The sequence below is a fragment of the Gopherus flavomarginatus genome, chromosome 17 (genome assembly GCF_025201925.1).
Source record: "Gopherus flavomarginatus isolate rGopFla2 chromosome 17, rGopFla2.mat.asm, whole genome shotgun sequence".
Taxonomy (NCBI): Eukaryota; Metazoa; Chordata; order Testudines; family Testudinidae; genus Gopherus; species Gopherus flavomarginatus.
The window spans coordinates 5,956,283-5,970,686 of record NC_066633.1 but is presented as its reverse complement, the minus strand read 5'-3'; the positions used below and the strand labels follow the sequence as shown (position 1 = coordinate 5,970,686).

The window sequence follows — 14,404 nt, the reverse complement described above, 5'->3', positions numbered from 1 at the left end:
CCCCCGTTATTGCCCCCACTCCCCTCCCCATTGCCCCTGAGCCCCCTCCCCCCGTTATTCCCACTCCCCTCGCTCTTACTCACTCCCCTCCTCATTGCCCCCCACTCCCCGCCCCCTCGCCGCCTGTTCTTGTCCCTCCCCCGTTACCCGGGCGACAGGCTCCCCCCACCCTGGCGGCTCCTCTTTTGCTCTCAGGGGAGGCGAGGCGAGGCGCTCGATGATGACATCATCATTCCGCGCCACCCCCTCAGTCGCCTCTGCCGGTACCGGTTGGAGCCCGAGCACCGCTGGCCCGCACATGCGCATAGCAGCGCTTGAGCTCAGGCCCGGGCCCCCGTCGGGCCCGGGACACCTGCCCCCAGTAGCGGCGGCCACTCGGGCCGGGACCATGGGCAGCGCGGTGAGTGTCAGCCCCGGTGTGCGGCTGCTGGGGCGGGGGAAGGGGGGAGCGAGCCCTGTGGCCGGTGCCGGGTGCCCCCGAGGGAGAGAATGGGGCGGTCGCCCAGTGACCCACGGCCTGTCCCAGCTCCTGGCAGTCCGCGGCTGGGGACCCCGGGCGTGGGGCTGCGTCCCTGCCCCTCTCGGCTCATAGCCCCGATGGGCCTTTGCAGCGCCGTTAACTGACCACTCCGCCGTGAAGGGCCCCGTAGCGTGTGTGTTACCCCTGAGGCGAACCCACCTCTTCCGCCTGGGACGGGCCCCGTGCCTTCCCCGACCGAGAAGAGCTCTGCCTATCTCCGTCACCAAGGGACGGGCCCGTAAAACACACTGGCTCACCCACCTTGGGTCTCCTTTGTGGACCAGTCCTCTATGTGTGCCTGTTGTAGCTGTGCCTGGCCAGCGAGACACGGTGGGTGAGGTAACATCTCTTATTTGCCCAACTTCTCGCAGCTCTGGTCTACACTGGGGGGGATCGATCTAAGTTACGCAACTTCAGCTGAATAACATAGCAGAAATCAACCTACTTAGATCGACTTGCCTTCACCGCGGTGAGTCGACTGCTGCTGCTCCCCCGTCGACTCTGCTTGCGCCTCTTGCAGCGGTGGAGTACAGGAGTCAAAGGGAGAGGGCTCGGAGGTCGATCTGGCGAGTAGTGTAGACATACCCTTAGTGAGAGAGGTAGGCACTCAAGCTACACACAGCTCGTTTTCATGAATTTATCAAATTCTCTTTTTGAACCTTGTTACGCTTTTGGCCTTCACAGCGTTCCCTGGAAGGAGTTCCACAGGTTCGCTGTGTGTTGTGTAAGGACTACTTCCTTATGTTTGTTTTAAACCTGCAGCCTCTTTATTTCATCTGGTGACCCCTGGTTCTTATGTTACGTGAAGGGGTAATTATACTTCCCTATTCACTTTCTCCACCCCACTCACGGTTTTATAGACCTCAGTCATGTCTCCCCATAGTTGGGAGGAGGGCAAGGGCCACAAAGAGAACAAAAAAGAGCAGGGAGGAAGAGATGGGAGCAAAAGGATGTGGAGGAAGTTAATGGCTTGGGCCTTGGGGTAGTAGATTTGGCAAGGGGTGTGTGTTGTGGGGGGGTATTGTGTGTAAATCTTCTGTAAGGGAGGTGGCCCTGCCCACATCAGCTTGTTCTGTGGATGGGTATTGCGGTAGCTTCTTGCTCCTGTGCTACTCTGATATCAGGCTACTGCTAGGAAATGTCGTTCTGTCCAGTGCTATGTTGTGGTTTGTGGCTGCAACAAACTGCTCATCTCACAGAACCTTCTTTGATGGTGTGAGCGTGCTCTGCCAAATGTGTGTGTGCGTATCATGTGTTATTTGGTGTCCGTGTGTACATGTAATGGTGTATGTCATATATATATATATATTATTGATTTATAGGAGGTGTTAGTACCTTTATATAAGGCGCTGGTGAGACCCCACCTGGAATACTGTGTGCAGTTCTGGTCTCCCATGTTTAAGAAGGATGAATTCAAACTGGAACAGGTTCAGAGACGGGCTACTAAGATGATCCGAGGAATGGAAAACCTGTCATATGAAAGGAGACTCAAAGAGCTTGGCTTGTTTAGTCTAGCCAAGAGAAGGCTGAGGGGGGATATGCTTGCTCTTTATAAATATATCAGAGGGATTAATATTAGGGAGGGAGAGGAATTATTTAAGTTTAGTACCAATGTAGATACAAGAACGAATGGGTATAAACTGGACACTAGGAAGTTTAGACTTGAAATTAGGCTAAGGTTTCTAACCATTAGAGGAGTGAAGTTCTAGAACAGCCTTCCAAGGGGAGTAGTGGGGGCAAAAGACATATCTGGCTTTAAGATTAAGCTTGATAAGTTTATGGAAGGGATGGTATGATTGGAGAGCCAAATTTTGGCAATTGATCTTTGATTATCGCCAGATAAGTATGCCTAGTGGTTGGTGATGGGATGTTGGATGGGATGGGATCTGAGTTACTGCAGAGAATTCTTTTCTGAGTGCTCACTGGTGAGTCTTGCCCACATGCTCAGGGTTTAGCTGATCGCCATATTTGGGGTCGGGAAGGAATTTTCCTCCGGGGCAGATTGGCAGAGGCCCTGGAGGTTTTTCGCCTTCCCCTGCAGCATGGGGCATGGGTCACTTGCTGGTGGATTCTCTGCAGCTTGAGGTCTTCAAACCACAATTTGAAGACTTCAATAACTCAGGCATAGGTTAGGGGTTTGTTATAGAACTGGATGGGTAGGGTTCTGTGGCCTGCTTTGTGCAGGGGGTTGGACTAGATGATCACATTGGTCCCTTCTGACCCTAGAATCTATGACTCTATCAATATATGCATTGCCAGACTGGATCAGCCACAACCCATCTAGTCTAGTATCATGTCTGATAGTGGCCAGCAGCAGTTGCTTCAGAGGAAGGTGCAAGAAACCTCATATTAGGTACATGTGGGAATAACTGCCCCTCCCCCGCAATTAGATCTCCTAATCTCTTAAATTAGAAAAAGCATGAGGTTTAATAACTCTGCAAAATTTTGTTAACTCCTGATCTACCGTTGTCATTTTATACATTTTTTATCATGTCCGCTCTTTATTTGTAAGGTAAATAATCCAAGTCTTGTAAATCTCTTTTCAGTTGAGAGATTTTCCAGGCCACTGATCATTCTCATCACTCTTATCTCGAACTCCTTCTAATTCTGGATTATCCTTTTTTTTTGGGGGGGGGGGGGTGCGGAGAGGGGTGTTACCAATACTGCACATGGTATTGTAGATGAGACCACATCACTGATTTACAGAATGACATTGTAATACGCTCTGTAGTCTCCATCTCAATCCTTATGCATCCTAACAGTGATTGATTTTTTGGCCCTAGCTGCACACCGAGCCAAGGTCTTCATTGGCCACAGTGTCACCCGGATCCCTTTCCTGAATTGATAGTCTTAATTTAGAATCTTGCAAGGTGTATGAGGAATATAATTTTTCCCTCCAACGTGCATTACTTTTCATTTATCTACATTGAACTTCATTTGCTGTTGTGTTGCCCATTCACCAAGCTAGTTTGGGTCCCTCTGAAGTCCCTCACAAGCCTCTCTGGACCTGACTAACTTAAATAATTGTGTGTCATCTGCACATTTTGCTACCTCACTGTTTACCTCCCTTTCCAGATCACAAATAAATATATTAAACAACACTGGACCGAATCTAGTGTGATTCTAGTAGAATTGGTGTTATAGGAGGTAATTATAGCATTTTCATCATGAGCACCCTTTATATAAAGAGAGAATAAAATGTGCCAGCTTGCTTGCCTTGGAGACCGATGCCTCCATTTACCCGCAGAATGGGATCATCATGGGCAGCACTTTATATGTGTGCACATGCATTCCCCCATCTACTTTAGCAAGCAGGGAAATGTCTGAAAGGGTAGAAGGGGACTCAATTTTCAATGACATTCAGATCTTTAGCCTGACAGCATGGTAAAGGGTGCTGACGGTGGTGAGGGTTTTGTGTTGTGAGAGCCTGGATCCAGACTGACACTGAGCGATGGGATGGTCTAAGCCTTTGAGTTGAAATTCCTAGAACCACAGTATCAAATCCAGAAAGCAGCAAAGAATCCTGTGGCACCTTATAGACTAACAGGTTTTGGAGCATGAGCTTTCGTAGGTGAATACCTACTTTGTCAGATGCAACTGACGAAGTAGGTATTCACCTACGAAAGCTCATGCTCCAAAACCTCTGTTAGTCTATAAGGTGCCACAGGATTCTTTGCTGCTTTTACAGATCCAGACTAACACGGCTACCCCTCTGATACTTGAAATCCAGAAGGAGTTGACTCAGCTTTTCATCCTCCTGAGATAGATACTTCCTTGCAGCAACAGATCTTTAGAAAGAAAAGAAAAAGAAAAAAAGCCAAAATCTTCAAAATACAGTGCATAAAGTTAGGTATCCAAATCCATAGTTAGGAACTTTAGGTGCCTAAATACAGATTTAAGTGCTTAGCATTAATCACTGAGATTAACAATTTTCACTCTATGTCCTGTAGGGTCTCTAATGGGCCTTAAACATACTGTAGTAAGAGGGGGAAATTGCCTAACAGTTTCTGGGGAAAATTTCCATTCTCCCTCTTTTGTGCAAGGTACTGTGCATCAGCTGGTTGATCTTTTCTATCCCTGTGGCAGTTGTAATTTGTGGAGATGAATGAATTAGGCCCATATTAGTTGGAGCCGTGTGAATAGAACCTTGCACCTGTTCTGAACTTTAATGATTTCAGTGGACCTTCCTCCACACAGATCCAGTAGCTTTTGGGAAGAAAGGTGCTATAGATATGTGAAACATAATTTGTTATATCCTTGCAGAAAACTAGCATTAATACAATATTAAGGCTGAGTCCAGGTCTCCACTATAAACTTACATCACTTTAACTATGTCATTCAGGGATGTGAAAAATGTAAACCATGGTGTAGACAGTGCTATGTTGATAGAAGGGCTTCTCCTGTTGCCATAGCTACTGCCCCTTGCAGAGGTTGATAGACTATTCCAATGGGAGAAGCTCTCCTATTGGCATAGTAGTGTCTTCACTGAAGTGCTACAGCAGCACCATTGCTGTGTTTTAAGTGTAGACCTTCCCTGAGAGATCAAGCACCTAAAAGTCTACAATTTCAGAGTTAGGCCCTAGTCATGAAATCACTTATGCACTTGCTGAACTTTAAGATTGAGGGATTCCTTTGAAGCTACAACTGGAAGCGTGACATTAACTCTGTTCCTTGAGCTTATACCTTAATAGAGGTCTCTCTTTATAACATTATAAATTATTTGTCAAATTGCTACTATGTACAGTATAATATAAGACAGCCATGTATGCAATAAACTACAATATATTATGTGCTTCAGACTTGGCTTGATATTTTTTGAAGTCTTAGTGAGATAGATCAGAAGACAATTGTTTCAGTAGTTTGGAAGTTTCAAGTCAGCAAGATGAAACTTGTTTTTTTTATTTTTTAGATCAGCTCCAACCTAGAAAGTTGTGGAGCTGTGAAGCGCCTTAGCAATCTTTTTCACTGTACCTAACAAGTCAGGTGGCACTGGAAAATGTCAAATATTATTTCATTGCAGGCGTTAAATGGCATCCAGAAAAACCAACGGATTATCGACCTTTTGCTGAATGGATGGTTATGCCATTAAAAATGTAATATTCTTAAAAGTTTACATTTCATTTTACAACACACCCTCCCACACCTGCTACAGTGTCAGTGTTAATCTTATCTAAGAGCATAGACCCATTAAAAGTCATTTATGTTTACATGATGGGCACAGCAGCATGCAAATGAGAACAAGCTGTTGCTGTTAAATGACCTGGTCAGCTCAGAAGCTGAAGCATATCTCAGATTACCCTGCTGATTGTTTCATGGGAGAGAATAACAACTCTCCCTCTATGATAGGGCTCAGACATAAAGCCAGTATCTTAACTACACCCCAGCATAATACCATGAAAAGGGGGAGTATTCATGGGCAAGGTAGAACAGAGCAGATTCAGAAATCAGGTTTTAATGCTCTGACACTTATGCTTACTAATGTACTTACTCTTAAGTAGGTAAGTAGTTCAGTTGACTTCAGTGGGGCTACTCATCTGAGTAAAATTAAGTAGGTGCATAAGAGTTTGCGGGAACAGGGTCTTCAGGAAGGATTTTAGAATATTCAAAAATGTTCCAATTAAAGATATTCAAGAAGAGATTGTATTTTTAAAAATACAATAAAAAATAATATATAAAATGTTGTTGATACTGCCCTATCTAATACATGAATATACCAAGTTCTAAGTTTTGTAATTTGTCCATTCACAATATTTTTATTTAAAAAAATCACTTAAAAGCAGTATAGTATGTGGAAGCACATTGTTACATATACTGCCATGTCTTAAGTTAATCTAGAACTTCATCTGTTAGAAAGATACTTCATTTTCTTAATCACAGGATTAAGAATAATTCATAATATGATTAGAATAATAATAATGCTTTGCATCTATGTATTGTCTTTCACTCAAGGATCTCAAAGCACTTTAGAAACTTGAATTAATTGTATGTTTTGAGCTTTTTCTGTAATGTTTGTCATGATAGTACCTGAGCACTGTACTAAATTTGTTCGTATAAAACTCTTGTAAAGTAGGGAATTATTATTCCCATTTTACAGATGGGAGGCTGTAGCAAAGACTGGGAAGGTGACTTGTTTAGGGTCATATAGGATGCCCCGATAGACCCAGGAGCAGATCCCTAGATCTCTCAAATAACTCAACCACAACACCATTAATTTTCCTCTCTGTTAAGCCTCTGGGTCATACTGTGCATTGGTTATTAGGCAGAATTTACTTGGGGATTTCACCTTAAACAGTGCACCAATACATGGCCCTATCCAATAGGTCAGGATTATTATCTCTACACAGTTAACTGAGGCAGAGAGTGGTTGTGACTTGCCCAAAGTCACACATTGAGTTAATGAGGTTGTTGTGAGGTTTGTAAAGTACTTTACAATACTGGCATATAAGGTATTATAACCTTATAATTAACTAATAGTAGCCTTGGTAATAATAGGAATTAGTTTCAAAGAATGGTCTAATAATAAAGTGAAATTTCTTGTTAGTCCTAGCAATGATAGTATTTCTCCTTCAGCAAAAGAGAGAACTTTCCAGGCCTGTGTGTCTGAACTTTCTCCAGCTGTAAGATGCAAAGTAATAACAAGAAACAATGTTATGAGGTGTGGAAGGAGGCTAGGGAAATTCCTCATTACTTAATAGCATTGTCTGATTAGTGTATTGTCATCTGATAATTCCTGGAAGTTGGCACATTAAAAGCATGAGGTGAAACAGAGAGTAGCTAACAGACTAATGCTCATCACTGTCAAATAATAACAAAGGTTACATGGAAACATGCCAAGATTATAAATCATAAACACTGTGTAAGACTATGGGTATTTCATTTATCTTTGTAGAATATAAAGGGAGAAATAAGGTAGGTAAATACCTTCTAAAACTATGGAGCACAGGGAATTGCGATGACAGTGAGCCTTCCAGGCTCATCCAAGCGAAGGGACATTGCTTTGTTTTTCTTGCAAAATGTTCCATTGTTTTCATTTTGTTTGTTGGAAACATCATTCTGGGATATATTAGCAGGAGTGTTGTAAGCAAGACACAAGAAATAATTCCTCCGCTCTATTCCACGTTGATTAGGGCTCATTTGGAGTATTGTGTCTGGTTCTGGACGCCACATTGCGGGAAAGATATGGACAAATTGGAGAAAATCCAGAGAAGAGCAACAAAAATGATTAAAGGGCTAGTAAACATGACCTGTGAGGGAAGATTGGAAAAAAAAATGGGTTTGTTTAGTTTGGAGAAGAGAAGACCTGGGGGGCATGATAACAGTTTTTGAGTACATAAAAGATTGTTATAAGGAGTAGGGAGAAAAATTGTTCTCATTAACCTCTGAGGATAGGCCAAGAAGCAGTGGGCTTAAATTGCAGCAAGCTTAGCAGTTTAGGTTGGACATTAGGAGAAACTTCCTAATTGTCAGGGTAGTTAAGCACTGAAATAAATTGCCTAGGGACACTGTGGAATCTCCATCATTGGAGATTTTTAAGAGCAAGTTAGACAAACATCTGTCAGGGATGGTCTAGAGAATATTTAGTCCTGCCCTGAATGCAGGGGACTGGACTAGAAAACATCTCAAGGTCCCTTCCAGTCCTTCGATTCTGTGATTCTATAATGCTTAGCAAGGTTTAAAAATTAGCAGGAGCCCAGAATTGCTGTTGTTTGTACTATGTCCTGTATTTATTTGCACAGTATGTTGAAAGCCTCACTTGAATAGAGTGTTACTTATAAGTGAATAAGGATCAAATGAAAACCCATGGATCAATGGGACTACTGACATGGGTAAGGACTGCTCGTGTTGCGGTATCATGCCCTGTTGATTAAGGGGATATGCTATATGTTAGTCAACCTTGCAAAATTGTCATGAAAATATACCAACTCAGAGACACAGTCCTCTTGTTTCCACTCCATTACCATAGTGAGGTTGATGATAGGTTAATATTATAACCTAGATACCATGCAGATTGGGTGTTTTGTAATCATCCAGTTAGGCAGTAGTGGAAAAAATTCTATTTTACTTGCCCATCAAAAAATACATTACCCCAGGCAACAGAGTGAGTAAAGTTTTGCAAGGTGGCTGTAAATAGCACCAGGTTGGAATAGATCCACCAGACTCTCTTTATCTCCCTCTGGAGTTTTTTAAATGTGTTTTCCTTCTGTTCCTTCCTGCAGGCCTGTTCCTTCCTGGAAATTCAGCAGAAAGTTTGCATTCATAGGTTGCTGAATCTTTTCCATATTAATGGATGACATTTGGTATGTGCACTGCAAATCCTGGTCTGGGACTCTGTGAACTGTGGGGTGCCTGATGCCTGTAATCCCCATTCCCCGCCGTGTCCGTTCTTTCCACGGCCCCCACACAACATGTCTGCATTCAGCCTGTGGCCCAGTAAGGACCACTCACTTGGTGCGCACCAAGTACAACAACTTCGACATCTATCTGAAATCCCGATGGATGTATGGATTCATTCGTTTCCTGCTGTACTTCAGCTGCAGCCTGTTTACCTCCATCCTCTGGGTGGCGCTCTCTATCTTGTTTTGCCTTCAGTACCTGGGCATCCGGATCTTTCTGCGTTTCCAGTACAAACTCTCCATCATCCTCCTCTTGTTGGGGCGAAGGCGGGTGGACTTCAGCCTCATGAATGAACTGCTCATCTATGGAATTCACGTGACCATGCTGCTAGTGGGGGGGCTGGGCTGGTGTTTCATGGTGTTTGTGGATATGTAAATAAAGTGAGCGCATGTGGGCTCAGGAGGTGACTCTAACTCTACCCCAAAACCTTTGGATATCTCCTTTGCCTTTTTTTAAATACAAATTTATTTATCAGTGCTAGATTTTGATAAATTCATGTACCTGTCTCTGGAATTGGGTTTATTTTTATTTTTTTGAGGGCTGGGGTGCTGCTGAGTTACAATCCCTGATTTTAAATGGGCTACATTCAATTTTTGTTTCCACAGTGAAAACTACATACATTTCCTTTCAGTCCATAGGAGTCTAGCCTGCTGAACTATTCCAGTGGGCATGGAAAGGGCAGTGATTTAACTGGAGGAGGGAAGCCAAATAATTTTGCACCCTGCCCCTTTAATCATCTGTATCCTCTTTCTAAAAATGTTCAATGATGTCCTGTGCAAGTAATATATATTCCTATCTACCCACTCTTCTCCCTTGGTGTATTCTGGACTTGTATTATCCTTTGCTAAACATATTGGGCCAAATTCATCAATGATTTCAGTAGACTTACACCAGCGATGTATTTGGACCATTTTGATATTGTATTTACCTCAGTCTGCTGCGTTGATAGCTTTGAGCGGCTTACCCCTCTTTAGGCATTTAGGGTGGGATCTTCCAGAATCACTTGGCACTGACATATCATTCCCATGTGAAGTAATGGAAGCAGAGTTAGGCCCAGTGCTAAGTGCTTTTGAAAATTCCACCCTCAGCAAATAAACCACTGGAAAATGATAGGCCTAGAGTAACTCATTTCCATCTCTTCCTTAATGCCTAACATATCTGGACCTGATTCCGATCTTTCTTTCTTTGGGTTTGCTCTAGTATCTTCATGGAAGTTACCCCTGAATTGCACCAGTGGAAGTGAGATCAGGCTATGGTGTCCTTCATCTAGGGGAACTTGAAAAGTAACCAAAATCTGTAAGTGCAGCATTGTGAATTCTTTAATAATATAGAGGAAATATTCTGGCTTTGCCACTAGTTGTGGCAGTGGAAGGTCAAGTCATTAGAAACTTTTTCTGATGATTTAATAATCGAGAGACAAGTTCTGATCTCGGTCACACCGATCTTAATCTGGGGTGATTCCCCTGAAATCAATTTACACATAACTGCAAGTGAGTTCAGAGCCTGGCCCAAAGTGTCTATTCAGAGTTACCAGCAGTTACTCAGAACAGACTTAGAATGTGGTCCCTTTCCCCATTTTTCTGTAAGGAATTGCAGATTGATTTCTTACAAGAAGGTTGGCTACAAAGACCAAGACCTATTTCTGTTTTCAAATCATTGTAATTCAGTCCATTGAAGTCAATGGAGTCATGTTGATATAAAGTTAGTATAAGTGAGACGAGAATTAGGTCACTAATGTATTGAAAAGACATTTTGTGTGGTTCCGTGTTTGTATTTCCTTCAGTAGGGTTACTTCATAGGGTCCAATACATACTCATATGCAGAGGGAAAGGGTGTTTTTACATTGCAGCTTATGGGGACAGTGCCTTTTGGTGGTAGACATTTGGTTTTGCAGATTTGCAGATGCAGAGTAGGGCTGCTTCTCTCTGAAGCCTTAATCTAGAGCAAAACCAGAAATTATCTTTACAATCTGATAATCCAGTAATGCAAACTGACCACAGGGTGCTGATTAAGGTTGGGTCTTGGCAGAATAAATCTTAGATCAGCACTGCAGGAGCTGAGAGATGTTTCCATGGGAGCAAAGTGGTTAATCAGTGTTGTGCCAGAAGCCATGTTCTCTTGATGCTCCTTGATAGTTACCAGAACTGTGCATGTAACTGCTCCCCTTGGGCTTTGTTCTAGGAGAGTTCACCCAGCTGCTGTGTTTATTACATCTGCCTACCCAACCTGCACTCATCACCCTTGTGTCTGAGCACCTTACACATTCTTATTTTGTTTTACTAATATCTTACATTTAAGGCTAAGATTTTGTCGTGGGTATTTTTAGTAAAAGTCACAGACGGCCACGACTCACAGTGCTGTTGGGATTTGCAGCTGCTCCAGCTCCGCCACTGCTCCTGGGGGGCTGACCCAACTCCGGCTGGCTGCCGGTCAGCTGTTCCGGCGGCCCTGGGGTTAGCCACTGGTCAACTGTTCCAGCAGCTGCGGTTTGAGCAGCCCCAAGGCTGACAGCTGCTCCAGCAGAAGTCCTGGAGGTCCTGGAAAGTAATGGAATCTGCAACCTCCATGACAGTATCACTGCCTTAGTTATATTTCTTATATATGAGTTTCCAGAATTGCTGGGAGGGAGGGAGATCTTCTGTGATACTTCCATTCCCCAGTCTTCCCTCCCAAAATGATGAGGCCCAGATTCTGGGTTCAAGTGCGCTGACCCTTTCTAGCAAAGCTACGTCGGGTCTCTGGGGAGGGTGGGTCCCCAAATGAGATAACAATGCCCTGTTATCTCTATTCTCCATGCAGCTCCCAGCCTAAGGGTTGGAGCACTCTGGGCACTGACTATCCTAGCCTCCCTGACAATTCACAGGGAGCCACTGCAGGCAATGTAAGTTACAGCAGCCATGGAGCTGCTCTGACTAACGCTGGAGGCCCCAGCAGCCCCCAAACCATCCAAAATCCAAGAGGTGCAAAAGTTAGGTAAAGCCACTTGTGCTCCTATGCCTGGCTGGCACATCACAAGTTCTGGCTTTAAGTCAGGTAGAAACTCTTGGCAGAGGGGATCTCTTTCAGTGCTTATTTAAATAACAGCCAAAAGAGGCATCAGTGGAGAGTTTGGCGGTGTGCTCTCTTGATTTCCACTCAGCTGTTCCATCTTCCGCATGAGCTATCTACAGTGGTCCCAGTCCTTGTTGATCTAGGGAGCCAGGCATTTTTTCAGTGCATTGCAGTGTTCCTAAAGCACCATTCTGGCCCTCTGTGTCCAAAATTGGATATTACGTATCAAGTGAATGTCCTTCTGAAGTCAAGTAAAAGGCTAATGCTTATCAAATCAAGGAAAGGAGCAGGCCAACCAAGGATAAAAGGTCACATAAAAGATTAAATGTAGATGAAAATGGTGCCCTATATATGAGAATGATCCCTCAATTTGTTTCCTATGCCTAAATATCTGCTGTCACAATGCCCTAAAGCTTCACTTACCAAGACCTGACGTCAGGACTCTGTGATTCTCCTGGAAAGGTGGATAACTTGGAAGGCTGTAAATACATGGTATGGTTACAGCAGGCGAACAAGTAGCAAGATTCCTAGGTTCTATTCCCAGATGTGTCACTGTATTGCTGTGAGCTTGGGTAAGTCACTGAAACTGACTCATTTTCCATATCTGTAAAATGGGGATAATACCTACCTTCCTCTGTAAAGTGCTAGTGATCTTTGGTTGAAAGGTACTAAATACACAAAGGGAAAAATATGTCACGGGCACTAAGCCAGTGCAAGACTTGTATTCCTTACAGTGCATAGGTGATAGTGATGTTATCTGCTGCAGCTGGGGAAACAATGATCTTTGAACACCAATGTGGGCAGGTAAGAGGAAGAGGGAGTGGTTTTCAAATAATTTGTTTTAAAATATGTCAACTTGAACATTTTAGGTGTACATGAATAGAATAATATTTGGCACCTACCTAGCACTTTTCATCTTCAAAGTGTTTTACAATCACTAGCTAATTAATCTTCACAACATCCCTAGAAGGTTGCTGAATAAGTAAGATCTTGGTAAAGATTTGGGATTGTAATCAGTTTTTTTAATACAGGGATTTTGTTTTTAAGCATTTAAGTTTACTTTTAATTAAAGGTTTTTCTCGAGAAGTTGAGATGTTCAAAGTGACCTATAAGTTCAAGGACGTGAAGGCAGGCTGTGAGGAGAAAGCTGTTAACCAAGCCAAAGCTATATGATGGACAGAGTAAACGACACAGTAAAGCGTGTGCTTTCAATAAGCAATTTTTTCTCATAAAGTTTTCTTCATTGCAAAAGTCCTTTCTTAAAAAAAAAAAATGGTCAGAACAGACCAAATAATAGAACGGGTAGAAGCTGGAATTTATTCCTATGTCTTTAGGAGTCAGACAAATAGCAAATTAATGTTAGTTGCCAGAAATATTTTAGCCTGAGCAGGTGTGGGCAAACCCTACTCCACTGTGGAAATCAATTTTCCCTTGGATTTATTCCTGTTTCCCAAACTCACTCAGACATGAGAGAGACATGGTCAGATTAAAATAATTAGACAAAAAAATTCATTATATTACAAATAACTATGGATAATAAAACTGAAACGATTTGAAAAATTTAATCAACTTTTCCCCATTGGTGATGTTTGCTTCACTTTTTCAATTTCATCTTGGACAATGAGAATAAACTGGTCGCTTTCATTTTTGTTTTTAGTTAGTGTTTCCTTGATCCTGTCATACTGCTTCTTTGGGCTATAAATACTGCAGATTAATGTTTATTTGGTTTTTAAAATGCTTCCAGAGGAATTTTAATAGAAACCATAGAAGCAAGACAAATAGAAATAAGTTTTGAGAGAGATTATTTTTACCAGACCTACATATTGGGCTGTATTTGATCTGACAGTGTCCCTTCGGGGCCCAATCCTGCAGTCTTTGCACATCCCAAACTCCCTTTGATATCTCCTTTTCAAGTCATTGCAGGTTTCAGATATGCAGGGAATGGAAGACCTTTATGTTTTTGAAGCTGGAACTCCCAATCTGTTACAGCAGACTTAAGGGCAAGGATGATTGCATGTGTGGTAACAAAGTCGCATTAGCTCTGCCCTTTAACTGATGAATGTATAAACTACAATGCAAGGTGTTTGATTTGCACCATGTTAACCTTTTGAAACATGGATACAACTCAGTGTCTCGAGTGCCTGTTGAGTTCTTTATGAAACGTGCCACCTTAATTAAACATTTTTATTAAACGTCTGAATGGATTGGTTGTTTAAACCAATGAGAAAATGTTAGAGATACTGTTTTACAAAGATGCTACCACTCTGCTCTGGTATTGTTTGACACCCACATTGCACAGATGTAAATTACTACAGCAGGTGCGAGGCAGTAGAGAATCAGGCCCAAGTAATTAAGCCTCACAGACATCCTTGTGAGTGTAATTGTCTCAATGTTTATAGCTGGGTAAATTAACGATTAGGAAGGTTAGTCACCAAGGAG

The 14,404-nt window shown here is 42.8% G+C and overlaps 1 protein-coding gene across 2 annotated transcripts; it reads left to right on the top strand.

The window, feature by feature from the left end:
- The first annotated feature begins 228 nt into the window (after positions 1 to 228).
- Positions 229 to 14,161, top strand: TMEM250 (transmembrane protein 250). Of its 2 annotated transcripts, XM_050926977.1 has the most exons (4): positions 229 to 400; positions 5,541 to 5,613; positions 8,737 to 11,947; positions 12,835 to 14,161. In XM_050926977.1, the coding sequence occupies exon 3, from the start codon at positions 8,870 to 8,872 to the stop codon at positions 9,287 to 9,289; it is 420 nt and encodes a 139-aa protein (XP_050782934.1). In that variant the 5' UTR covers positions 229 to 400; positions 5,541 to 5,613; positions 8,737 to 8,869; the 3' UTR covers positions 9,290 to 11,947; positions 12,835 to 14,161. The 2 variants fall into 2 exon arrangements, with proteins under 2 accessions (XP_050782934.1, XP_050782933.1); XM_050926976.1 differs by lacking the exon at positions 5,541 to 5,613.
- Positions 14,162 to 14,404: the final 243 nt, after the last annotated feature.

What these genes read in the sequence shown, in the direction of transcription:
- TMEM250 (XM_050926976.1), top strand. Translation starts at nt 8,870, where the DNA reads ATGCCTGTAATCCCCATTCCCCGCCGTGTCCGTTCTTTCCACGGCCCC.